The sequence below is a fragment of the Cynocephalus volans genome, chromosome 5, assembly GCF_027409185.1.
Source record: "Cynocephalus volans isolate mCynVol1 chromosome 5, mCynVol1.pri, whole genome shotgun sequence".
NCBI lineage: Eukaryota > Metazoa > Chordata > Mammalia > Dermoptera > Cynocephalidae > Cynocephalus > Cynocephalus volans.
In genome coordinates, this window is record NC_084464.1 from 18,543,001 (window position 1) to 18,570,071 (window position 27,071).

General features: G+C 50.6%; 2 protein-coding genes across 3 annotated transcripts in view; one reads left to right on the top strand and one right to left on the bottom strand.

The window, feature by feature from the left end:
• Positions 1-5,843, top strand: part of SLC22A23 (solute carrier family 22 member 23) — a 171,888-nt gene extending 166,045 nt beyond the window's left edge. For both annotated transcript variants that reach the window (XM_063096051.1, XM_063096052.1), the window contains one exon: positions 2,563-5,843. In XM_063096051.1, the coding sequence (XP_062952121.1) occupies positions 2,563-2,920 (358 nt within the window). In that variant the 3' untranslated portion in view covers positions 2,921-5,843. The remainder of the gene's footprint in view (positions 1-2,562) is intronic.
• A 2,958-nt stretch (positions 5,844-8,801) lies between these two features.
• On the bottom strand, positions 8,802-18,459 carry PSMG4 (proteasome assembly chaperone 4). The gene is made up of 3 exons (XM_063096056.1): positions 18,191-18,459; positions 12,624-12,699; positions 8,802-9,002 (listed from the first exon to the last, which is right to left on the bottom strand). The coding sequence occupies exons 1-3, from the start codon at positions 18,353-18,355 to the stop codon at positions 8,881-8,883; spliced, it is 363 nt and encodes a 120-aa protein (XP_062952126.1). The 5' UTR covers positions 18,356-18,459; the 3' UTR covers positions 8,802-8,880.
• Between the last annotated feature and the right edge of the window lie 8,612 nt (positions 18,460-27,071).

Sequence of the window (27,071 nt, forward strand, 5' to 3'; positions counted from 1 at the left end):
GGCATCTGGACTGTTCCCGAGCATTGGCTTTTATGAACAGTGCTGCATGAACATTTGCTTGCAGGATTTTGCATGGACATCTGTTTTCACTCATTTCATAGGAGTAGAATTGACGGGTTGTGAGAAAAAAAAAAAATGTTTATGTTTAACTTTTTAAGAAACTGCCAGCCTGTGTTGTTTTCCATTCCCACCAGCAGCGCACAAGGGTCCGTTTTCTCCACATCCTCACCAGTTACTTGTCATCATCTGTGTTGTTGGTTACGGTCCTCGAGGATGCAAAGTGGTATCTCATCGTGGTTTGATTTGCATTTCTCTAGTGACTAATGTTGCATGTCTTCTTGTGTCTTACTGGACATTTGTAGTCTATATAGTTGTTTTGGACAAGTGTCAGTTCAAATCTTTGGCCCACTTTTTTTGAGTGCTAAGAATTCTTTACACGTTCTGGATACAAGGCCTTTATCAGACCTGTGCTGCACAGAAATTTCTCCCTGTCTGAGACCTGTCTGTCCTTTTCCTGAAGCACGTGTCTTTTGAAGGGTAGATGTTTTTAATTTACATGAAGTTCGGATGATCACTTTTTCTTTTTTGGATCCTGCTTTTGTTGTCCTATGTAAGAAATCCTTGCCTATCCCAAGGTCACAAAGATTTTGTTTTCTTCTAGAAAGTGTTACAGTCTTCGCTCTTCCATTTAGGTTCTATGATCCATTTTTAGTTCACTTCTGTACATGATGTAAAGTAAGGACCCAACCTTATCCTTACGTCTTATCCCCACTTGTTGAAAAGACTGTCCCTTTCCTCCACTGAGTTTGACTTTCTCAAAAATCAGTTGACCATAAATGTAAAGGTTTGTTTCTGAACTCTCAATTTTGTTCCATCGATCTGCCCTTTGGAATAGGGAAGATAAGTTTTCCAACTTTGTTCTTTTTCAAACGTGTTTTCTGCTACTCTGGGGTCATCTACATTTCCATATAAATTTTGGGATCAGCTTATTTTTTTCTAAAAAAAGAAAAGGAGAAAGCTGGGATTTTGATAGGGATTGTGCTGAATCTGTAGATCAATCTGGAAAGAACTGTCATATTCACAATATTGATTCTTCCAACCCATGACCATGGAATGTCTCTCCTTTTGTTTTTAATTTTCATGTCACATGGTACATTTATTTTTCTTTTAAATTTCTCTCAGCAATGTTTTGTCATTTTCAGCATAGATGTCTTGCATTTCTTTTGTTATTTATTTCTAAGTATTTTATTATTTTGATGTTATCGTGAATAGAATTTTGACTCATTTTTAGGCCGTTTGTTGCTGGCTTGTAGACATACACTCGACTTTTGCATGTCGATCTTGCATTTGTGACCTTGTAGCACAGTCTTGTTGTAAGTTAGGAGACCCTGCAGTGCTACCTGAGGGAACCATGGGCTAGACAAGAGGTGGAATGACATACCTACCTTTCACCTGCTACAGGAGCCCCCCCTTCAGCTCCCTCTGCCTCAGTACGTCCAAAATATAGGCCCCTTCACTCAAGGGTGGTGCATAACTCTTGACAGCTCCAATAGAAAGTTGTTCCTTAGCCCAACTGAAGTCCGCATCCTGGTATGCTCTGCCTGCTGCTCTGGGGCTGGGTAGACAGCTCTGCTCTCCCTTCCTCCAGAGAAGACACCTTCACCTGTCCCCTTCAGTGAGGCCCCAGAACTGGGGGCCAGGCAACCCTCCCTGGCCTGGCCTGGCCTTTGACCTGGGCACTGCATTCCCACTGCAACCCAGCCCAGCCCTCACATCACACTTTAGCCCACTAATATGTTTTTAGGCCAAAGTAGAGGGGCGAGAGCTGTAAGGGATTTTTAAGTGAAGTGGATCTACCCCTCCCTCTGGGATTCTGGACAGGCTCCCTCCGTGGCAGAGGAGTGGGGATAAATGGCTCGTGCTCTGGGCTTTGAGCCTCTCTGAGTTCAGTGCCGCAGTCAGTGCACAGCCTCATTTTGGGGACCCTTCTGGCACAATCCTCAGAGATGAGACAGTCTCCACTGGTGGTGGGCAGGTGATTTGGGGAAATACACGGAAGGAAATTGTCTTCGAAAGTATCTTCCAATTTCTCCAATTATGACAAAGAGAAAGTCTCTGTTCGTATTGATATGTCTTTAATATGTGCTTTAACCCTCAGTAACCCCCCCTCCCCCCCGTTTTTAAAGAACAGGTCTTGGGGAAATAGCGTGATTTAATAACACTGTTTTTCCTTGTTTATTACTTATGCCAAGTGATACTGGCTTTCCATTTACAGTAATATTATAAAGCTTTCTTTCAGAATAAAGTAAAAAGTTTTGAGTTGATGAGGAAAAACAGTAACTGAGTAGAGGTGGTCCACAGCTACAGCCAGGGTGGAGGTGGTTGGGGGCACCTGCATGGGGTTCACTGGATGGTCCGAGGGTGGCAGGCCCACTGCAGATGGGGCTTTCAGTCTGCCACAAACTTGCCCATGATCCCAGCAAGCTGTCTCCCACTCCAGATGCTCCGGATGTGCTAGGGTCTGCCTGAGGGCCACTAACCAGCACTCCTGTCCTCCTGCAGGTGCGGCGGGCTGGGACTGGTGCTGGCCAGCGCGGGCTTCGGCATGCTCACGGCGCCCATCATCGAGCTGCATAACCAGAAAGGCTACTTCCTGCACCACATCATCTTCGCCTGCTGCACGCTCATCTGCATTATCTGCATCCTGCTGCTGCCCGAGAGCAGGGACCAGAACCTGCCCGAGAGCATCTCCAGCGGGGAGCACTATACACGGCAGCCACTGCTGCCACACAAGAAGGGCGAGCAGCCGCTCCTGCTCACCAACGCTGAGCTCAAGGACTACTCGGGCCTCCACGACACAGCCACCATGGGCGACGGGCTGCCCGAGGGCGCCACAGCCAACGGCATGAAGTCCATGTAGCTGGCCACGCCACTGCTCCTGTGGGGGCCCCAGAGACTCAAGGGCTTGGGGGGAGTCTGGGCACAGGTTTACAGACAGGGACCGAGCACGGCCAGGTGCAGAAAAACCCAGTTCTGCTGCTGAGGCCACCCAAGCGTGAGACTTCCAACTGGTGTGGGGAAATCTGTCTTTCCAAACGTCCAAGGAGCACGTGTTTAAGGAAACAAACTCTTTGGAAATAATCCTTCAAAGACTTTCTTTTCTGCCATGAAATCTTTGTATTTATTTTGGTCATTTCTACAAGAAGCACTTTATTCTCTGTCCTCTCACTGGTCACGAGATGCAACCACCTCCTCCAGGAGCAAAACATGGCCACTCTGAGGAAGACGTCATCGGTGACCGATGCGGTGGCCAGCCTCCTCCCTGGAGGTCAGACGCTGCCCCTCGCCCACCACCCAAGGAGCCAGATGTCACCTCAGCCAGCCCAGAGCCCAGCCTGGAGGGAGCCCGCCTGTGTGCAGAGGTGTGGCACTCTCGTAGAGCATTCCCAGGACTGCATTTTAGACAGCGTGAAATGTAAATGAATTAGGTTTTTGCTAGAGAGTCTGTATATGGTTTTCTAAAGTTTCCTTCTTTCTGTTTGTAAGGTGAGAGCTTCCGTTCCACGTGCTGGGGGAAGGGCAGCTCACAGGTACAGTTAAAACCAGCCTAGTCTTTCCCTCGGGGTCATCCTTTTGTACTTGATGCTGGAAGCTCTCTGGGGAAAAGCTTAAACCTTTCACTGGAAATCTGAAATGTTCAGCAGTGATATCAGCACCATTTTCTGACACCAGGTTTGCTTATTTATGTGCACATCTAGCAAATGTGTTGAGGTCTGAGACGTGTTAATTTTTATTAATACTCCTTCCCAGATTCAGCTCCAGCAGAAAAGTTCCCTCTTTCACATTCAGCTTTTTTGCTGGCACTACTTGAAAACATGGCTACTTCCTGAGCTAAAAACAATAGGAAAATAACTGAACAAGATGACTAAGGCACCCACATCTCAAGCACACACCAGGGGATCACCAGCTTGGATGGCTGTCGCTCATGACATCACGCCGGGCACCACAGCACCTGCAGGAGACGGACCCCTCCCGCCTCGGTCTGTGTCCTGTCTTGTCCCTAGCTCAGCAGAGGCAGGGCTTAGGGCAGCAGCAAAGCGTCCTCACTGGTGAGTCACATGACCTCCAGCCTCTTGGAAGCAGCAAGACAAAGTGAGAGAAGGCAATAACTCCCCACGGCCCACTGCAGCCCTGCCCACCTCAGGGGTGTGTACTGTACTCATCACTGTACCCCAGACAGTGAAGGGCCACTAAGAAACAAGGCTCCTGAGCACAGGCAGGCACCAGCTTTTCTGGACAGCCTGGCTTCTCACTAGAATCATTCACCTCAGCCCTTTGCAGAGCACATCTTTGCTGCTAGCTGTGTTCATCCAGGCAAATCATGGTCTCAGGCCTGTGTGAGGCAATTCGGTGACTTTCAGCTGATGGCTGCTAGAATTCAAAGGGCCAGAGAAGGCGCTTCCTTCCTCCCTCGCAGCTCTCCCCCTGGGTGGCTGCTCACTGTCTCCCCTTCTGTACAAACACCAGTTGGAGCCCACTGGCTTGATAAAGATGTCGTGAGGGGTGAACAGCCTCGCGACCACGTGTTGGCAGTGCCTGAACCAAGCCATCTCATCAGCTGACCCCCACCTGGAGCTCCAGGGCCTCATCTGAGGCCTGATGGCGGCGGAAAAGGAGGCTGACTGGCCAGACTCTCCTTGCTCCACCTGCTCCACGTCCAGCTCGGCCTCCCCTTCCCTGGTCTCTCTTCAAGTCTCTTTTGTTCCATGTTTCAATGTAGTCCACATTCACCTTTTCAAAGGCCTTTCTTTAGATCTGTACAGCCTTCGCGTGCCAAACTTGTGAAATACCTTTTACCTTTTTAGAGGACTTGCTACAAAGCCTCCTGGCAGAAGCCCCAATTAAGTACAGACAGGACATGTCCAGGGCCTGGCCAGTAGGCAGTTGGGGAGGGTAGGAAGGAGCCAGCGAGGCCCTGGGCCTGCACTGGATAGGTTTGCACCCATCACCCTTAGCACAAGAACACTTTGTAGTCCAGTGACTGTACTGTTGTGGAGTGGCAGAGATTATGACAGCCTCACACTGGTCATGTAGACCTTTTTTAATACATATGTTGAAGGGGAAGAGTGCTGCCAGAAATCTCTAGGAAGGTGGTGTCAAGGTACAGCACTTACAAACTTCTGTTCCAAGGTCTCTTAAATGGTAACAATAAAAACACTCATCCAACAAAGACCGTGCTCATCACTTCAGCAGTCAGGACTAACACATCGATGACTAGAGACAGCTAGCTTAGAGGCCTAGGCTCTTGGAACCAAAGTCTATCGGACAGGAACAAGCACTTGCCGACTGTCGGCAGGTGACATCTCTCAGCTGGCAAGGAGGTCCCACAGCTCCCCTCTGGCAGCCCCTGGAGGATGAGCACCTGTTCTGTCGCTGCTTCAGCTTAGGGGTAAGTGAAGCTCTTAAGGAACACCTTCATAAAACGTAGCCAGAGCAGAACAGCTTGCATGTGGGCAGAGCCCTGTGCAGTCTGGCAGCACGTGACAAGGGCAGCAGGGTGCCCAGGCCTGACAGGCATCCAGCCTGGCCGGTCTCACGGGGTTGCTGTGGCTGCCCACCCCGGTGCCATTCTGCTGTGTGTGAGCTCCAGTACTGCCCGCTCCATGGTCAGCAGGGAGACACTTCTCAGGCACCTGCCTTTTCAGTGCAGCCCTCCCACCTCCTGGGGAATCATCGGAAGGTACGTGCTCCCTGCCCTCTCCTCCACCCACCCCTGCGTCCTGCTAGCCCAACCCACCAGGAGCTGTGATCCCCTTTCAATAAAAGTAATGCACAAATATGAACACTGGAGACAGAGGTGGATATTTCTTTAGTTCTTTTTCAGAAGTCAATATTATCAAATACTCCAATTATCAGCACCCAAGACAAATTAACATTTTAAATGTTTTTCTTTTCTGAGAGTATAATCACCTGCATTGGAGGACAGAGGCTGGTGAGCTGGTTTGGCCAGAGGACAGAAAGCAAAACAAACCTCACAAAGGAGGTACTGCACACAGAGATCACCACTTCCTGTAGCCAAGCGGGAAATCCCTGAATTGGAAGTGCCAGTAAATGACGCTTGTGACCATATCACCCAGCCCCAAAGTGTCCCATGTTTTAGGGGAGGCCCACACGTCAACTCCATCTTTTTGTTTTAAAGGACACCACCTCACTTTCACGTACTGTGCGTGTTTTGTAAAAAGCAGTATGGTGTGTCATGTCTAGTGGGGATGCTTTCCTCCCTGTGCTTTCTGCAACCCAAACGTTGGAGGTTTTGCTAGGAGAACCGTGTTCCTGTGCGTGTCAGTGGGGACGCCTCTGGCGGTGCTTGTTCACAGCACAAGCTTATGTTGACTTCTGCACTGTCCTTCACAGCTACATGTCTGCATGGTGTCGCATCTGTTGTAGCTTTGGGGAAATTTCTATGTAAATGTACAGAATAAAAATGTTGCCCCATTAACAGATTTCCTCTGGAATGTCTTCCCTACCTCACTGATGGTATCTGATGAAGGGCATTTCACTACCATTGACAATGAGTAATAAAAATCCTCCCTGTTCATTCAGACCTCGCTGCGTCACTGCTTTCAGCGCCTGTGTAAACCATGTCTTCGCTGGCCCCGGGGGGTAGGGGACAGCCTCTCTGCTTCGGGAGTTGTCTCAAAAGGTAGTCGGAGGTACACCAGACTCAACATGAACTGTTCATCTAGAGCCATTCTCAGACCCCCTGAGAAATGGGGGGCCATGAGTAAACGGGAGAGGAATTTTTTTCTCTTGTTTGTTTATGTTCTGCTAACCCGTGGCCTGAAAGTTCCTAGAGAGATCAAGAAATGAATATCTTACACTGTGATTCTGTGAGGAAAGACTGATAACCCAAAACTCTCTTCTCTAATGTAGTATTTTTTAACAAGAAAACAATATTTCTTTAATAAAGTATTTATACCAAACTCTTCTCTTCATAGCCCTGATTTTGTGTCACTTACTCTTCTAATCCTAGGCAGGTGCTCACTGCTTTCCCAGCAGTGGTGCTGGCCGAGGCCTCAGAGGTTAGCGTGGGTAGTCTGCAGAGGAGGGAAGCACTGGAGTCTGACTTATGCCCCTGAAGTGTCTGCGTTCTGGCCAGTGTCACCACCTTCAGTTGCCTACCCCTGGCTCAATGCAATACTTTGAGCCACAACGTGAGACGTGTTAAAGGGCCCTAAACTAAGCACCTCTAGTAGTAAAAGGGTCCAGATAGACCCCAAAGACAAGAAAACTCTTTGCCAGTGGTCCTCAGCTTTGCCTGCGCAGAAGAGCACCCGGGAGCTTTTCAACCCTGCCAAAGCCTGGGCTCCAGACCATCTGCATCTCTGGGGAAGGGCTAGATTAGAACCCACTTCAAGTGGTAGACAGAAAAAGTCTCAGGATTAAAAATGACCGAAGCATGTACTTGGGACTTGGGAGAAGTAAGAAGGGAAGATGATGAAATGACGGGACAAGCAAGAAGGACCTGAAGCGTGTGAATCCACAGAGATGAAGGAATTAAAGCCACAATTGAAATCTAATTGTCCCAGCACTTAACAGTCTGCAAAGCATTTCTACACACTTAATTCCAACAACGGAGCAAGGTGAGGATTGTTCCCATTTTACATGAGGGTAATTCAAAAAGTTCATGGAAAGATTTGTACTATTTTTCCACAATCCTTTTGAAGTACACCCGCAGATGAGGAAATAAAACCCAGAGAAGTTAGAGACTTCACCAAAACCACAAACCTAGCAAGAATTGTGGAGTGGAGCTCAAACGAAGGCCCAAGGAAGAGCACAGGAAGAGGAGAGGTGCCAGGGGAAGGGTTTGGGGAGAGCACAGGAAGAAGAGAGGTGCCAGGGGAAGGGTTTGGGGAGAGCACAGGAAGAAGAGAGGTGCCAGGGGAAGGGTCTGGGAGAGCACAGGAAGAAGAGAGGTGCCAGGGGAAGGGTCTGGGGAGAGCACAGAAAGAGGTGCCAGGGGAAGGGTTTGGGGAAGCATAGGAAAGAGGTGCCTCGGGGAAGGGTTTGGGGAGAGCACAGGAAGAGGTACCAGGGGAAGGGTTTGGGGAGAGCACAGGAAGAGGTACCAGGGGAAGGGTTTGGGGAAGCACAGGAAGAGGTACCAGGGGAAGGGTTTGGGGAGAGCACAGCAAGAGGAGAGGTGCCAGGGGAAGGGTTTGGGGAGAGCACAGGAAGAGGAGAGGTGCCAGGGGAAGGGTCTGGGGAGAGCACAGGAAGAAGAGAGGTGCCAGGGGAAGGGTCTGGGGAGAGCACAGGAAGAGGTACCAGGGGAAGGGTTTGGGGAGAGCACAGCAAGAGGAGAGGTGCCAGGGGAAGGGTTTGGGGAAGCACAGGAAAGAGGTGCCTCGGGGAAGGGTTTGGGGAAGCACAGGAAGAGGTACCAGGGGAAGGGTTTGGCTAAAAAGGGAAGGAGATAAAAATGCATCAACTCACAAGGCAGATAGAAGCCTCAGGAACACACACAAACCTAAAGCATATTTATGAAGACGTTACTTTAACTGGAAATGTACATCGCAGATGATGGCTGATTTAAACTCTTAGATTATATCGCACCCTTCAATCCCAACAAAATCCCATTCTCACCCGTCTGTCCCTGGGCAGTCAAGTGAGGACGTGTGTACAGCCCGCTGTGAGCCTCTCCTTCCCCGGGTCGGTCAATATCCGCTTTCTGGCCCAAACCCTGCTAAGAAGGAAAGCTCGTAAAATTAACCCTTTAAAAACAAAATGTGAACACAACCTGAGGACAAAATGAAACTCGATCCATTTATTTAAGTAAGCATTGTGCTTAAGTTGCAAATTCTCATTTCTCCCACTCTGCTAGAACTTGTCTGGAAAAGCCTCCATTTCTTCCTTGATTCTGTTTTCTACAAGCAATGCGAAGTTACTGTCTGTGTTTTGAAGGTTATAGCTGACAAACACCTGTTTGTTGGTCTTCCTGGCTAAAAAGAGAAAACACATTGACAGAGCCATGGCGGAAACACTGCAGGTTCTCTGTTGTTCACACCTACCCGCAGCTGGAAAACGCCCGGAAAAAGAGAACAGGGTTTTAGGGAAAGAAGAAAGCTCTCATCTTTATGACTCTCTTCAGACACATGCTGCAAATGCAGACTAAAGTAATTTAGACCCTCGCCTGGTCTGTAGAACAGCAGTGCTTAAGTGTGGTCCCCACAGCAGCAGCACCCCCTGGAGCTTGGTAGAGATGCAGATTCTCAGGCCCCACTCCAGACCTAAATCTGAAAATCACGGGTTTGGGCCAGCAAACTGTGTCAGCAAGCCCTCAGATGACCCACACACGAATGTCTGAGAACCTCTGCTCTACACAGAGGGTTTTTTGGTATTTTTTTAAACTTTCAAAACACAATATTAAAGTGTTTAAAATAAAATATTAAAGTTCTCCTTCCGTACCACCCTCTCTACCAATTCCACTCCCCTCCCAGAGGTAATCCTACATTTCTATACAATTACGCACATATATATACACACATGTGCAAGGATACTTCAAAAAGCTCATGGAAAGATTTGTATTATCTTTTAATTCTATTTTTTCATGAACTTTTTTTAGAAGATGACTGGTGAAGGGATCTTAGCCCTTGACTTGGTGTTGTCAGCACCACACTCTCCCAAGTGAGCTAACCAGCCATCCCTATATAGGGATCCAAATCTGTGGCCTTGGTGTTATCAGCACCGCATTCTCCCAAGTGAGCCACAGGCCGGCCCTTCCACAAACTTTTTGAAGTACCTTCTTATATATGTGTGTGTGCCTATATACACATATGTATGATTTTCTGATATTGAAAGCAGGTTTTAGCTCCTTTATAGAGAACCAATAATCAATAGCTGAAGTGTATTGGTCCAACTGCAAAAAAATCAAGCAGAGTCACATACCCAGATTCTGAAAGATAAGACAATATCCTGAGAACAGGTGGGCAGGGAGCCGAACCAGCTTCACACTGACTGCACAGTGCTGTGGCCTCCTCCCGCAGCCTCACCCAGGCCAAGGGCAGTTGCAGACACTCCTGCTCACCCAAGGAGAGGCACTGACCCCACCCCAAGTCCCATCAGCCTCATCAAAAGGCAGAACAGCAGTGAGGTAAGGCTGGGGCCCACCAGGCCACCTGCACCATAACTGCATCCAGGTGGCAATTCTGTCCTTTCAGTGGCTGCTATCTTACCTGTGGTCTGACTTACCCCTGGTCACCACGGGCTGAGCCAGCTTCAAGAGGCCTGGGTCCTTTCTGGCCCCACCAAGGCCTGGAAACCTCTTTGGGTTCCAGGTCCTCATTTGTAAAACAAGGAAAGAAAGACCTTGGGATCTCAAAGGACTTTTTTCAACTGTATGAGGCAATGTGTGTAATTTTTAGGGTTAGGAGTGACCTTGGGTATTGTTTATGCATCTACGGAGAAGGTGAGAGGACAAGCCCAACCTCTGCCTTGAGGACGGCTGGGTAAACCATATGGCATGTCAATTATATCTTAATAAAGACGTTTGTTTTAACAAAGAAACGTGCCTGGACAGAAGCAGCTATTAAGTTACGCTGAGAGCCTGTGTTTAAAGAACACCTCACAGTACTTAATGCAGAGCCTCCCAACAGTTTGCTGGGTGCCACTGTGATTCCAATCGCTATAATTGCTAAGACAAGTCTCCCAGAGAGCCAAGCTGCGTCTGCCACTTCGTCCATCCACAGACCCAGCTATGCCCTCCAGAGCCACACAAGGACAGAGTCCTCTCGCCCACACTGAAGCCACGGCTTCTAGGGCTACTCAAGCCCTGAGGCCATCTCTTTTCCTACTTGCTTTCTTCTTCCATATAAGACCCTGTTGCAGGACACCTCTTCTGTTTGTTATAACACATTAAAAATGCATTTTCAACTGCAGGGCCCCGATCCAGGTTCAAGATGCTGGCACAGCCCAAGGCTTTGCTGGACAACCAACCCCTTCTTGATCTGAGCACTGTGCCTACCAGCCCCTCGGAGGTGCCAGCAGCCACCTCACGCCACCGACCTTTTGAACTACTAAGAGCCCTCATTTTCTCGCACACAAACTGATATTAGGCCTCCATATCACAGGTATTCTCAAGCCTTTTTAAATTTCTGGTGTAAAGCTTCTTATTCCTGGCACGGCAGACAAGCTCTGCCAACCTTCACCAACAGAGTCTGTTGCGACAATCCCACAGCGTTGTCTCTCTAAATATGAATGCTTTCCCAAACTCACGGGAGCGGGCACAGGCCCACAGGACTCTGATGTAAGTGCATTACCCTTTAAACATCAACAAATACATGGGGGAGCACTTAGAAGCAAAAGGGTACCGTGCCTCCAACTGCCTTTCACGTGTTTCAGGAAGAAATAATGACGCAAACACAGAGAAGGGAGGGAAACAACTAGGAGGTCTGGGTGAAGGCAAGGCAGGAATTCTTTGTATCTTCTTTGCAACTTTTCTGTAAATTAAAAATCATCTCCTAATAAAAAGTAACCAGAATAACTCACTAGTCAGGTGTCTAACTCCAGGCTACAGAAAAACTACCCTGCAAGTTCACAAGATGCTGACCTCCGCCCATCCAAGCACAGATGAGGGTGTGGGGAATCCAGGACTCCTGCCTGTGACATTCTGCCCTGCCCTCGTGCCATCAGTGTCCCTCCTCGGCTGTGTGTGGTGCTGTTCAAGTGTGTGCACCTCAGTGTGACTGAGTCTACAGAATTCTCTTTATACAGCACCCAACACAAGTTAAGTCTGAGCTCCTCAAAACAGGCTGGCTTCCTTCCCTGCACACCCCCACCCAGCACACAGAGGGGCTCCATAACTGACGAGAAGCGAAGTGACCTGGAACACTGAAGAACTAAGCAGGGGACAGGGGCTAAGACCGGAGAACTAAGCAGAGGATGAAGACTAAGCAGGGGACAGGCTGGCTTCCTGCTCACAGTCTCCGGCATCCTTACACACTGGCCACAGGCACACAGGGCTGGGCTGGCAGGACGCATGCCATCCTTTCCTGCGCTGTCTAGGTATTTACAGAAAGTGTGAGGTGGCGGCGGGGAGGATGAGCCTTCAACTTCATGTTCTCTGCTTAACATCTGCTCTGCGCTGCACTCACAGGCTAGGCCACAGGCTCCCCTCTGAGCTCTGAATGACATCACACTAAGAGTGAAGGACTGTCCTTCCTGCACAATGGTGACACCTGCTCCACAGGCTCCACCAAATCCCCGTGAGGACCCAGGAGGCTTCCTTGAGCCGCTGCCCATAGGGTGCTGTGGGCATCGTTCACTCTCCTCAGCCGTGAGGAGGTGACACGCAGGTGACACACTCAGGGAAAGGAGCTACATCAGCTGATCCCCTCAAGGAGGCAGCCAAGGACAATGTGGGAGTCCCTTAGGAATGTGCTGGCCCGGAGACAGTGGTGGTAACGGGTGAGCACAGGTGTGCTCTGTACAGAAGACCTGATGGACAAGGTCTGTGCGTGCAGCGGTAATGAGGACTCTTTCTTCTGAAGTGACTTGCCTCATGGTCCCACTGAATAGTGGGGCTCCCCCCAGGCTGGTCTTGCAGCCCCAGCGTGGCTACATACCTAGGCGCTGGGCGAGGCCAGTGGAGGTCGTGTCGGAAGTGTCTCCGAGGAGGGAGGTGGACACAGGGATGGAGTCCTAAAAGGAAGACAAAGAGCACATGCAGTGCCTCCACCCCAGAGTGGGCCAGCCACACCTCCACAGCATCTGATTCTTCACGAGGGTGGCAATGGTGGGTTCTGAGGACAGACACATGTACTGAGGGAAGAGAGGGCTGGCATCCGTCAACAGCCAAGCAGGTTGACTCCCAAAGCCTATGAGGTCAGTTCAGCTGGCACAAACAAAGAAAAGTCACTTGAAGCTGGAACCACAGTGCTGTTAATAAGTTCTAGGACTTATTTCACATAAAGGGCTTGTTTTAGCAACAGAAACTCCAATGCATGCTGAAGGGCAACACTCCAACCAAGAGAGAAGTAAACAAGATCATTAAGGCCACAGCAAGAAGAAAGTGAATCACAGTCTGGGTCCCCATGTCCCCATTCCCTCTGCCCATGGCAGCCATCAGCCAAAAGGCAGGATGCCCAATCTCCTCATCTTGGCCTGTGAGAGAACACTGCTCCAGTGCCCTGAAGGCTCACCTGGGCTCTTTAAGGTCAATAAATTCCCTGTGACTTTGAAAAAGGGCACCGAACACCAGTATCCAAATAGCAAAACTACAACCTTCTGAATACGCTTGGCCAATCTCATTTAAGATAAGAAGCCATAAAACAAAAGCAGCAGTATAAATGAGGTTATGATAAATAAATGTGGCCCTTCCGAAATGTGGAAGTAATCTTATTACTAATTACTTTGGAAGTAATCTCCCTCACCATCAAAATTCTCACTTAAAAGTAAAAGCCTACTGCCATGAGCCATCCTGCTATAGGGAACAGCCTGGAGGCTGAGTGATACCCCTTGTTCTGCAGGCTACAAGGGGGTCCCATGTGTGTGGTACCTTCTTGCAAGTACTCCATGCAAGTTCTTATTTGTTCACCTTTGGTTGCTTGACAAGGCTTCCCAGAATTAAACAGCCTAACCTTTTGGCTTAGTATGGCTTTCGGAAATTCCTTGGAGTTTCTCAAAGGACATGTTAATAATACATCAAAATTAATTGGTTTATTTAAAAAAGCATTGTCAGTACTAAAGGTGTTTTTGATGCATGTTTCCGGTATGGGTTGGCTCCATTTAGTTTTGTTATTAATCTTCCTTGTTAGTGATATGTGCATTAACCCACTGTGGCTGTGGTCATGCTCTTGTACGTGTGGAATGAAGTTATTATGTTAGATTTCTATCCATATTCCCCCAGGGAGACGGCACGTCTGGGTGCAGTAATGTTTATAACTAATTGACCATCAACCAGTTACAGATTTCTTTGTTTCTCCCCACTCCCACAGTTTCACTTGATTTACCAAGAACATGTTCTTTCCTTAGTAATAATAAGAATAATATAGTGTTTTTGTTAGTTTGAGTAGGATCATTTAACTTTTCACTTTGTCCCCTGTGCTGTTCCCGGAGTCTATTGGCAGGGAAATAAAAGGTATGAACACTGTGATTTTGATTATAAATTAAAATGATCAATACAGGGTATAAGCAATATTAAATTGTTAACCTTAACTAATCAATGTTATTAAAATTAAGAGTAGTAAGTATAAGTAAAATTTAAAAAGGGTTAAATTGTAAGTTAAGAAGGTTAAGAATTATAGTTTAAACTAAAAGTCTGACGCTCTTTAATGCCAAGCCTGCTGCTATTGTATAGTTTCCTGGCCACAAGCCACAGGCGTTGGGGTAAACTATTGATGCGTGAGAGGGTACTTTTATCACAGCATGAATGCTTTGGAACATTCTGTTTTTTCTTTTTCTATAGAGATAAAATAATAAATGTTTTGACTAAAAGATAAAGTATCGTGTAAAAGGTTAAGTAAAAAATATAAATAAAGTAAGATTCTTGTGGTTGTTGTCCACACTTGCACTAGACATCTGTGGTCCATCTCTTTCTTTCCTCGCCGACGCCACACCACCTATTCAGGTCCAGCGAATCCTGAAGAGCAGCCTACTAACTTGTAATATGGCCAAAATTACTTTTACCAAAATAGCAGACTTCTGGGAAAAACAGCCTGGGTACAGAGGTCTGGTAGTCTTGGGAAGTGGCCAGGTTTTTAGAGGGACAGAGGCTCCAGGGTTTGGCGCCCCCACACCCTACTGTCCAGATGGAGACAAGTGAACTAAACAGACACCTACTGTGTGCTGGGCAGCATGGCAGAGCACAAAGAGACTGCTCCCATCTCCTAAGGTTCAAAGTGACCTCCATGCAAGAATTTGTTCAGGTTTATGAAAGACAGGAGATCAAAAAACACAGAAGAACGAAAGCATTTACTGCATGAAATCCTGCTGTTTACAGATTCTGAGTTCAACATTTAGCTGTAGGCTAACAATGTTTACAGCTAAACCTCCTGAGAAAGAACAGCTTTAGCAGGGTAGCCTTTTTCCACCAAAAATAAAATTTAAAACCCCAGCTCATTACCCTTCTTAATAGTTCATTCCTTCCAAAATCACACTAGGATACTGGTCACCCAGCAGAGGCAACCCAGATGGTTCCACTGTGGCTGCAGTGCCGCCTTCCACTGCCGCAGCAGGGCAGGGGTGTCCTGCTTTACCTGAGCAGGCCGCAGCCGAGGTCCTATCATCCCCGGGCCAGCTTCCCTCCAGCTGGTGGGACTTGGCATCATCTAGTTCCACAGCCCCGCTAGGCACAAGAACTCCCCGTGCAGTGCAGGCAGGCCAGGAGGAAGGGCGGATGCACTGTGAGCCTTCTGTTCTCCACACTTGTGCCACACGTGCAGGTTTGGAGAAGGGCCAGAGATTAAACTTTGTGGGCCAGGAGGTTACTACAGCTGCTCAACCCTGCCATGGACCAGCATGGTCATGTTTCAGTAAAACCTTATTACAAAAGCAGACGGGAGGCAAGCCATGGCCTGCACCTCTTTTCCCCGGCTGGCTCAGCCCTCTGCTCTGGAGGGAAGGAACATCCAGAAACACAAGGTGGCCAGTCAGTGGCACTGGACTTCTGACAGACTGGGTAACTGAGACTGGCCCCTTTTCCTTTTCCTGCCTGCTCTTGGTAAAGTGTGACTGGTGGGTGAGAAAACACACTCTGCTGGGAGCTGCGACCACCAAGCGGTCACACCCAAGCAGCACCCAGGGGGGCGAGCGAGCCTGTTTGCTTACCACCCAAACCAGCGCTGCACAAAGGGGCTGAAACAGGTTCAAGGCAGCAACACCTGGTTTTACCAGCACGTGGTCCTGGACCCCACGCAGCCACTGCCTTACCCACGCCTGTGACTAAAGCCTTAGGAGGAGGAAAGAAAGCATACAAGGTGACTCCAGGGCCCAGAGACCCAAGCACACAGCCCTGCACATCACCCCTGCCACCCCCAGACCTCCTCCAATGAAAGACTTGGCATTGCCACCTGCCCAAAGGCCCACATGCTGAGATCCCCCCAGAAAAGAAAAGAAAAAGAAAACACAGAGGAAAGGAGCATCTTTCCAAAAGTCACTCAGGGAGCCAGTGAGAAGAGAGGGCAGAAGAGGGCCGTTGTGTGAGGACAATTGCAAGTAGATTCAGAGCTGACTCTGTCCCAGGGCTTTTCTGGGGGTCAGGCTTTTCCAGGGTCATTGTACATAACTGAGGGCTCACTCCTGTGACTCCCACCACCCTTGGGACCCCCTCCCTCACTGCCTGGCTTTGAGTAGTCCTCCCTGAGGGAGCCTCACTCACTCACTCAAGGAGGACTTCACGAGCAGCTGGTCAAGCGCTAGAGATACAAACACTCATAAACAGGCCTCACCAGGGAGCACTAAACTGCAGGGGGTGGGGATGGTGCTAAAGCAGCCAGGAGGCCAGAGCTGCAGGAATGGGTGGGCAGGGAGGAACACTGGGAGGTAACACTGCAAAGTCTCTAGATTGTGCTCTGAGTTCATCCTCTGAAAGGTGTTGAGCAGGGGAATGGAAATATCTGACTTCCACCTTAAAACTATCACCTCTCCTACACTGGTTGTAAGGCAGAGTTGTGGGCAGAATTGTCCCCCACAAAGACATGCCCCAACCCGTGGTACCTGTGAATATGACCCTATTTATTTATTTGTTTGTTTATTATTTATTTATTTGTTACTTATTTTACTTTATTTTATTTTATTTTTAAAAGATGACCGGTAAGGGGATCTTAACCCTTGACTTGGTGTTGTCAGCACCACACTCTCCCAAGTGAGCCACGGGCCGGCCTATGACTCTGTTTAGAAATAGGGTCTTTGCAGACGTCATTAAGATCTAGGTTAAGATGATGTCATGCTAGAATGGGCCCTTAATCCAATATGAGTGATGTCCTTAAAAGAACAGCCAAGACACAGACAGGCACAGGGAGACGGTGGCCATGTGACGTCAGAGGCGGAGACTGGAGTGGTGCATCTCAGGACCAGCAAGGATTACCAGCGACCACCAGAACCTGAGAGAGAGGCATGGGATGGCTTCCCCCTCAGGGCCTCCAGAAGGGACCAACCCTGCCAACACCTGAGTTCAGACTTTTGGTCTCCAGAACTGTGGAATAACTCTCTGTTGTTTTAAACCACTCAGTTTGTGGCACTTTGTTACCAAAACCATGGAAAACTAAACCAGGCAGCAAAGGCGGAAGCAGGGAGGAGAGGCTGCTGCAGGGTTGAGCCGGGACAGCTGTTAAGGCCGTGAGAGGGGAGTTGGATTCCCTGTACATCTGGACTGACGGCAGGTGGAGTGTGTGACAGAAATCAAGGATGGCTGTAAGGTTCTCACCCTGAGCAACCAGAAAGGTGGGGTTGCCATTACAGAGACGGGCTGGCTATGGGAGGAGGAGGTCCGGGGGAGAGCAAAAGTTTGGTCTTGCACCAGAGAACTTGCACGTAGATTTTTTTTTTTAAGTTTGGTCTTGAATATGTCTAGAATTAGATGCCTATAAGACGCCCAAGTGGAGACGCAGGAGTTCCAAGTTCAGGGAAAAGTTGTTTGTACTGAAGACGTAAACAAACGTGACCAGGAGGTAGAGGGCACGCCAGGGGGAGCGACACCGGCCAGGAGAGGACCAGGACCTCCAAACTATGGAGCCAAGAGAGGAACCTGAGGCCGGGGCGGTGGGCCTCCCTCAGGGTGGGGCTGGCCGGGATCCATTCCCGGGGTCCCTGGAACATGGCAGGAAGAGCTCGAGAGTCTGGGGACTCCAGCCCGCAGTCTCCCGGTAGGGCGCCAGGAGCACGCCTGAGGACTCTCCCCTACCCACCCCCCAGGTCCCTGGCCCCCCACCTGCCCGGCTCCCCGCTCCTCTGCAGCCCCTCCCCCACCTGCCCGGCTCCCTCCACCTCTCCGGCCCCTCCCCCACCTGCCCGGCTCCCCCCTCCTCTCCAGCCCCTCCCCCACCTGCCCGGCTCCCTCCACCTGCCCGGCTCCCCCTCCTCTCCGGCCCCCCCACTTGCCCGGCTCCCCCCTCCTCTCCGCACCCCCCCACCTGCCCGGCTCCCTCCCCGCTCCGGCCCCCGCCGCAGGCCGCAGGCTCGGCCCCGCACTCACGTAGCGGCTGCACATCGCCACGGCGAGGTTGCGTAAGTGCGGCGTGGCCCCCACCCACAGGAAGAGCGAGTCGGTCAGCCGCATGACATGGAAGTGGATGAGCTGCTCCCACAGCCTCGCGCTGAAGTTGTGCAGGGACACGTCGGCTGCCCGCGGCCCCTCCATGCCGCCCGGCAGCCCCGGCCCACGGCCCGCAACCTGGGTCCCCGCTGCCCTCGCTGCCGGCCAGACCCGAGCGAGCGAGCGCCGAGAAGCCGAGCGCGCCTTCGCTTTCGGCCCCGGGCGGGGGCGGGGCGATCCCAGGCGGGGCGGGGCGGGGCCTATCGGGGGCGAGCGGGGTGGGGCGGGGCCTAGCGGGCGGGGCCGCGCAGCTGGATCCCCGGCCTCTCCTCTGCGCTTCAGTACGTGGTAGGACGCGCTCTCGTTGCGGAGTCGGACGGTGACCCCTGAGAGCCCGCGGGCGCCCAACCGAACTCGCCCTCACTTTGTTCTTCCCCCACCCCATTGTTACTGACAAGGAGCATGAATGGGCCGACGCTGGCCGCAGCGTGTTCCCAGGCCGTGACACGTCGCCCTACAAAGACGTTCACTTTTTAATTAGTTCCTTAAGGACTCAGAACAGCCACCTCCCATCATACCTACCCAAGCCCAAGTTCAGCAGATGACCCTGCTTCTGGTTTTACAAAGAAAATAGAGCTTATGAGGCTCGCTTTCCCCCGGCTCCTTTCTCTTCCTCAAACCCTTGTCTTCCTCGGACCCCATTCTTACCTCCTGCCCATTCTGTTACAGTGACAGATGTCCCTCCTCATGCTGAAGGTCAATCTGCCCACCTGTGCTCCGACTCTGTCCTTTCCCACGTTAACTGGGAGGGCGTCTCTAAAAGCTGAGATGTATCATCTAGTCCGCCTTCAAGAAAGGATTTGTCCTACCTTCTGGAAATGCTGTTAGCAGAAAGCCTTCTGCTGTGGCCTCCGGCAGGGCCTGTGCACCCTTCCCAGGGCAGCCCACGTCCAGTGACTGATGGCAGCACCATGAAGGACAGGCCACTGTGGCCCAGTGCAGGACAACTCTGACGGGCCATCATAGCTCCAGAGTGCCCATAAGGTCAGCCGAGAGAATGTTCACCTTGTGCTATCAGGAGAAATCAAGGGTGGATGATGAGGAGACTGACTGCAGTCATCCCAATGAGATATTAAGATCCTTTGCTCAGTTCCTGGACCTGGAACCTGACAATTGAAGAGGTGGCCAAGTCCTCTGCACCGGCATGGCAAGTGTGCACAGTGGTGATTGCCCCAGCTCTTCCCCAAGGGAAAGAGGAAAACCCAGACATTTCAAGGGTCAGAACTGAAATTGACATCTGGAGACCTGAAGTGTCATCATGGTCCTTCTGCTGGGGTGGGGAACCATGCACACAGGGACCAAGCAATAAACGAAGTCCTGGCCAAGGGACCCATTAAGGGTCATTTCCCTGGTCTGTGAATGTATTTGGGATGGACATACTTGGAAGCTGGAATAGTACCCACACTGGGTCCATGGTCTCTGGGGTAGGAGCTATCGTAGTGGAGAAAGCCAAATGGAAACCTCTAAAATCAACACATCTTCTCCAGTCAAGCAAGCAAATTAAAAACAATATTGCATCCTGGGGAGGAATGGTGGGAATTAGTGCCACCCTTAAGGATCTCAAGGATGCAGTAATGGTAGTCCTTGTCATATCTCTATTGAATTCACCAGGTAAATCCTGGAAGATAACAATAGACTCCCATAAACCCAACCAAGAAACAATGCCAGTTGCAGCTGCCACTGCAGCTGTGGAATCTTCACTAGCGCAGTATGAGGCATGTGGTACATGGCCAAGGGTTGCAAACGCATTACTTTCTACTGCACTCAGGAAAAAGAAGCAGAACCAGTTTGTGTTCACATGGGATTAACAGCAATATTCATTACAGTTTTGTCTAGGGCCCTGTTAGCTCTCTGCCTGAAGAGACCTGGACGTGCCACAGGATGCCACATTGATGCGTTACGCCATAGTCACCTCTGTCTCACCAGTGCTCCTTCTTCAGTTCTCATCTGTGGCCACTTGGGAAATCCCACAGGAATAGCTGAAGAATGCAGTAAAAGCCTGAGCTTTGCTTCTAGATGGGTCCGTGTGTGGATGCAAGCTAACCAGGGACAGCCTGGTCATCCACTCTGTGTGGACAGAGCAGTGGCCCAAGGTCAGAGTATATACAGACTCATGGGCAGTGGTGAGTGGCCTGGCTGGGCTGGTCAGGGACTGTATGGAGAAAGATTGGAAGCCGGAGGTCATGGAGTCTGGGTAAAGGCCTGTGGATGGAGCGTCCCTCTAGTAGGAACGCTCTTACATCACATTATCTATCACCCAGCAGAGAACACCCACCACAGAAGAGGAGTTAAACGACTATGTCAGTCAGTGGACATTAGTCAGCCTCTGTCTTCCACCACCCCAGGGCTGGCACAATGGATCCGTGGACAAGATAGCCATGGTAGCAGAGGTGATGCGTGGGCCCAAGAGCGTGGAACTCCACTCACTAACATTGATCTTGCTCCTGCTGCCAGCAAACATCCTACCCAACCGCATCAGAGACCTAGGGCAAGACTCCAGTATGGCCTTTGATTCAGGGTGTACACAGGGTCTTGGAGGATGAGGATGGCTCCACAACCTCATAAATTACCATCTCGGTGGGCGGCAGCTTCTGGGTGGTGCAGAGTATGTGGTGTGACCCAGGGACCCCTGGCCCTGAGCCCACTCCCTGCCTCTTTTATCGAAACGTGTCGTTGTATGAATCCCACGTGGGAAGATCAGACATTCCGTAAGCGTCAGATTTACCAGGGTGGGGAGTCAGCCTCCAGGACCCTGTGTACACCCTGAATCCAAGTGCTTTATGTTGTGCTATGTCCCCAATACAAAGACTACGTGAGTCAGGGAGCCGAGGGGTGGGAGCAGGAGCAGTTCCACTTACCATCACTCCCAAGGGTCTGTCTAGGGGATTGTGCCTCCGAAACTGCACTGTGGACTGCAGGACTAGAGGTCCCGTTTCCCAAAGGAGGAACACTTTCACATGGGACACAGCAAGAGCCCTACTAAGCAAAGAGCTGTGGCTGCCACTGGGCACTTTGGGCCCTAGTGCTGTCAGTGGAGGCTCTGGGGTCTGCATCGCAACTTTTCTTATCCCTCTGCCCAATCCTGCTCCCCTCCCTCCCTGCCCAAGGCTTCTTCCTAGTAAGTATGATAAATATTCAGATTGAACTCTGCCTTCCAGTTTGCTTTCTGGAGAACCCACCCTGGATCAGACTCCCTCCATGGCTTGTTCTCATCTGGCTTTAAGCATCCCTGTACCAATTCGTCCGGCTGTGATTTTGCTGTTTGGCTAACCTTTAAAGTATGACTCCACAGCCAGGCTGCTCTTAGAGCCACATGCATACCCAGTTGCTGACCGCTGCCGTCACTACCTGACTGTTCAAGGCACCTGGCCCCTTGGAGCGCTTACCCCTCTTCCCCTCTCCGCCCTGCCCCACGCCAGATTGCCTTGCTGTATGACCTCCAGTGGAGAACGTACAGCACTCACTCCGTTTCCTGAGCCTACACTCAGGCATCTTCCCCGTCACTGCAAACAGCACTGCCTGTCGCCCCTGATCCAGACCATGTCCATCTCGGCCTGGACTGCTGTGATGACATTCTGACTGGCTTCCTTGCTTCTTGTTTCACCAGCTTCCAATTTGTCTTTCTCACTGTTACCAGAGGGATCTAACGAACCAATAAACCCGATCATGATACATCCTCTAATAAAAAATTTTTCAATGATGTTTAGCGTGAAAGCCATTGCGGATACACGAATCCCCTCACTAGCTGCCAACTACTTCATGTCTGTCCCTTCTCTCACCTCCTGACTTTGAGCTTAGGCGATACTGAACTCCTCGAGGTGGCCAGCACCCCCATGGTGCCAATTTGCCCTGTGCATCATTGTACACAGTGTCCCTGGGCCTGGGCCTGCCCCAACGCACCTATCTGAGAAACTGTGTCCTGAAGTCAGCCCCAACACCACCCCTCAGGGAGCCTTCCCTGGCCCCAGGCTTGCTGGCTGCAGCTTCTCCTGGCCTTCATTTTTATATCCCCCAGAGCAATCATTTTACGTGTAATGGCTTTTTTGCAAGACTGTTTTCCCTCTCAAGAAGCTCTTAAGAAAAGCAACAGAGTCTTTCATCTTCAGTGCAGGGCACAGCCCGGGACCCTGCACATCATGGGCATTAAGCAAATAGTGATTGAATAATTGGGTGAGTGAGAGAACAGGCAAAGTCCCGGTGAGGGCCTTAGCTCTAGTCCTGGCACCACCACTAATGAGCTCTATGTCTCTATTCTAGGTCTCTGTTACCTGAGCTGTAAATTGAGAGGACGGGCTTAGATTGTCCCTAAGGCACCTTCCAGAGCTAGTACCCTATGAAGATCAGATGGGAATGCAGAATGGTTAACAAGACCCTCCCCTGCCCCCTCCAAGCAGGAGGTTGTAATTCCGCAGGGAGCCACTAGGGGGCATGTGGGAAGGAAGCGGGCGCCTAGATGCAGAGCAGCTTTGGTTTACAGAGAGCAGCGGGGTGAGTCCTGGGATTCCCATTCTCTACTGCAGAACTGCCAGAGACAGTCTTTTCTACAGGCTCTGCAACTGTACAACACTCCGATGAAGCAACAGGCTCTGTTCCCTGGGTAGTCCACAAATGCAAAACCACCCAGCAGCCACAGGAGAAAGAGGCCAGTTTAAAGGGAGAAGGCAAGCTGGCCTGAGGGGTTCTGACTCATCCCTCTCCTCTTTCTGCCACCAGTTTGGGTTCTGAGCCTTTGTCTGGAGTGAATTTCATTAGGAACCAAGAATCACAGGATTTTAGGTGATGGATAAGAAAACCATTCCAAGGGAATGACTCTGTCAACTTCTTTCCAGATGTGGTAAGGGGAGCCTGGGGTTTATAATGAGGCCGTCTGCAAATGGAGCTGTCCCTTGGGATGTTCATGGTGCCATCAATGAGTCATAAGAACTTCCAGGATGTTGACATGGAGTCACTCACGAACAAGATCCTTGGTTCTTTAGTCCAAAATCAAACCCAAACTCAGTTATATGCTGTATTAGTTCATTTTCTGTCACTTAGAATACCTGAAACTGGGTAATTTATAAAGAAACAAAATTTATTTCGTAGAGTTTTGGGGGCTGTGAAGTCCAAGGTCAAGGAATGCATCTGGCAAGGGTCTTCTTCTTGGTGGTGACTCTCTGTAGAGTCCCAAGCCATTGCAGGGCATCACATGGCCACAGGGTGACAGTGCCTGTTAACGTGCTCACTTGCTCTCCTCATAAAGCCACCAGTGACTCTCATGACAACCCACTAATCCATTAACCCACTAATCCATGAGTAGATTAATCCATGCGGGAGGGAATAACCCTCAAGACCCAATCACCTCCCAAAGGTGATTTCTCTCTCAACATTGCCACATTGGGGATCAAGCTTCCACAGGAGTTTAGAGGGGACCAGCATGCAGACGTAGCATATGCCGTGGTTGGTATGTGGTGTTTGGGTTAGTGATGGACTAGGTTATACTATGGTAACATTTTAACTCTGAGATGTCAGTGGCTTGATGTGAGGAAGTCTATTTTTAGCTCATGCTGTAAGTCTAGCTTGGGATGGGAGGAGGGGGCAGGGGAGCCGGTGGGGGGACTCTGCTCCATGTTGTCCTTCAGGAACCCAGGCTGACAGGGCACCCACTGCCTGGATTGCTGGGCCTGCTCTGTTTATGCTCTGATCGAGAAGTGACACGTCACGTCCACTCATAGCCCGTCAGCCAGAAATGTTCACCTGTTGCTGCCTACCTGGGGGGATGGGTGCAAAGTGTGGGGAGCAGATGGAGTGCCTGATGAGCACCGCTGTCCCTGCCACAGTAACAGAAGTGATGAGTTACTGTGATTTACCACGTCTGCCAACCCACGCTTCTCCAGATTGTCCATGAAGAGCTCCTAGTGGTCTGTTGCTGAGAGAGGTCGCCCAAAGCTGTGCTCTCCACCCCAAGTGATCAAACTAGCTTAAGTCTTTTTCTAATGTTAAAACTATATGATAATTTGCATTCTGCTCTAAATCTGTTTCTACTAAAGCCAGCACCCTCTCTGCAACAGGACCTACGAGGTCTCCTTCTGCCTGTTACTGTGGATGACTGGTTTGTACTCTGAGCTGCAGGGACCCCTCCCCCAGGCATTAGTTCTCACCTCCCCTCACCCTCTCAAGGATACCACACGAGTGGTTTCTGCCTCTCTCTCCGGCACCGTCGGTTTTCACCTCTCTGCTAGACTATCTGCGGCAACATACAGACACACTTAGTTTTCCCATCTTAAAACATTCTTTCCTTTAATTCCACATTTACTCCGATCTCTACTTCTCTCCACTGCAGAACTCCTGGGGAAAGGTTTTCTGTGTGCTGTCCCCTTTCTCTCCTGAATGCACTCCAATCGGGCTCCCTTCCCCTGCTTCACTGAGCTGCTCCCACTAAGGTCACCAGAGCCCTCCAAGTGCCATGGCTCTGCTTCTTCCTCGCCGGAGGGTCAGCACCTGACCTGCAGGACACTGCCCTGTCCTGGTGCCCTCGTCCCTCCCACCCTCCTTCTCAGCCTCCTGGGCTGGTTCTTCATCCTAGTCCTGCCCCTGCTGCAGAAGTGTCCAGCGTCCCCATTCTCCCTGAGCTGCTCTCCCTCGTGGGTGACTTCCCCAGCCCATGGTTTAATTCCTTCTACACACCGATGACTCCCAAACCTGTGTCTCTGGAACCAACCTCTTTCCTGAACTCCAGTGCTACAGAGCCAGCTGCCTACCCAACACCTCCACTTTCACCTGTGCTAGAAACCCCTGACTTACCGTGGGGTTCCCCCGCAAAGACTGCCTCTCCTGCAGTCTTCCCCATCTCAGAAAGCCGCACCTGCACGCCTCCAGGTGTCGGGCGACAACCTCAGCATCTCCCTTGCCTCCTGTTTTCCGGTCACACCTCATGTCCCATTCATCGGCAAGTCCTGTTGGCTCTATCCTAACTCCCCCACTTGCCATGGCCTCCACCGCCGCTCCTCTAAGCAGTCTGTCTGTTTCTGCCCTCATCCCTTTACCATCTATTCTCAACATACAGTCAGAGTGATTCTCTCAAAGGGATTTCCTCTTTCCTCATTTTGAAATAGGAGGATTAGGTTCTTGTACCAACATTTCCAAAATTGAGCAGTCTATTTCTGCAGAGGACTTCTGGAATGGTAGACTTTCTCAGTGCTACAATAACAATGGACATTTAAAAAATTTTTCCCTATCAGTCCTTGTGTTCCCCAAAAGGCTAGTGTTCCCAAGTGTGTCACCCCCCACCCTGCCCCTCTGCCTCATCCTCCCAGCTGTCCCCCACTAACTCTCCACAAGGATGGACAAAATACTGAGGCCAGCAGCAGCCACCTCGTAGCATTTCCTAACACAGGAAAGAGAAACCCCTGCCCAGGTTCCAATGTCATCAGGCTCTGGTGCAAAAGGAAAAATAGGATAATCCCAGTGGTTTGACCCAGAAGGAAAAAAGCTTAAAGTGGATGGAAACAAGGTAAACCTTGAATCGTTGTTATTCACAGGCAGAATCCACCATGATGGGATTTTTCTACAGCTCTTTTTAAAGTGTCAGTACGGCGTTCTTAACCAACAAAGCGTCAGTACAGTCATACCCTACCCAGGGGGCAGCTTGGCCTCTGTCCTTAGACTCTGTGTGGTCCCCAGGGGCGTGGAGGAGGTGCCCCCTCTTCACTCCACCCCCTGCAGGCAGAAGCAGCAGGGGCTCAAGTCCTGTCCTCCACGCCCAGGTGCAGGACTGGCCCTGGCCCCTGGCTCTTTACAAAGCACAAGTGATGAATGAAAAGAGCCTCCAGTCAGGCCGGAGAAGGGTGGCCTGGCCTTCACACAACGTGTTTTAGGGAGGGCAGTGATGAGATGCAGGGTTAGCACAGCAGAGCAGGAAGGGGGTTTCCAACAAGAGGGCGCTTGGCGGCTGCAGAGGGGCCTTTGTCCTCACCTTCCATCCTGGCAGCTTCTTTCAGCAGATTGACCATAGGTGGAGCTCTGGGTAATCGAGATCTACAGGCACAGATGGCTTGTTGCAGAGACAAGAACAGCAACCATGAAGCAATGATTAGCAACTGAAGGTTTGGGGTACAGAACATCATAGTTCAGGAGCCAGAGCAGGGCTTGGTTAGGCGGGACTGGTAGCCTGGAACGACGGAGTAAGGGTCAGTTAGGTGGAGGCAGAGAAGTGGGTGTCTGGGCGGGAGGAGACAGACATGCGCACAGCCCCTGGGCAACACGTGTCCTGGGGCCAATCAGCCCAACAGAGTGAGAGCCCTGTCACACATCTGAACAGCCTTGCACAAATCCCAGGAGGCAGGAATTATGACTTACCTTTTCAAACAAGGAAATAGACGCTAGGAGAACAGCTGAGGTACCCACAGGTGGCTCAGTCACTGAGAGTAGAGCTGAGCCCAGGGTCCCCAACCCATCCCAGGGCTTCCTGTCTCCCAGCTGGAGGAGCGAAGGGGGACTAGGGAGGTATGGAATGTCGAGCCAAGGGGCTGGACTCAAGGGGGCACACAGCGTTGCAGACCGGGTTTGGCGACACACCCACAGTGGCATGAAGTGTAGCCACCACCTCCCCCATGTCAGCTCCCGAGAGCCCTGGAGCTGGACATGGTCCTGGGGCCATGTCACCAAAGCCAGCGGGAGATATATTCTGCCCTCTTGCTCAGGTTTCTTCTTCGGTACCTTGGAATTCCCAGTACAACCCCAAGGTCTAATATTTCAATTGCATATAGGTCTCAATGCGATTTTA

Coding starts and splice junctions, on each gene's coding strand:
- PSMG4 (XM_063096056.1), bottom strand. CDS start 18,355: ATGGAGGGGCCGCGGGCAGCCGACGTGTCCCTGCACAACTTCAGCGCG. Junction 12,700..18,190: donor TGGCGATGTGCAGCCGCTAC/GTGAGTGCGGGG, acceptor TCTTCCTTTTAG/GACTCCATCCCTGTGTCCAC. Junction 9,003..12,623: donor TGGCCTCGCCCAGCGCCTAG/GTATGTAGCCAC, acceptor TTCTCTTTTTAG/CCAGGAAGACCAACAAACAG.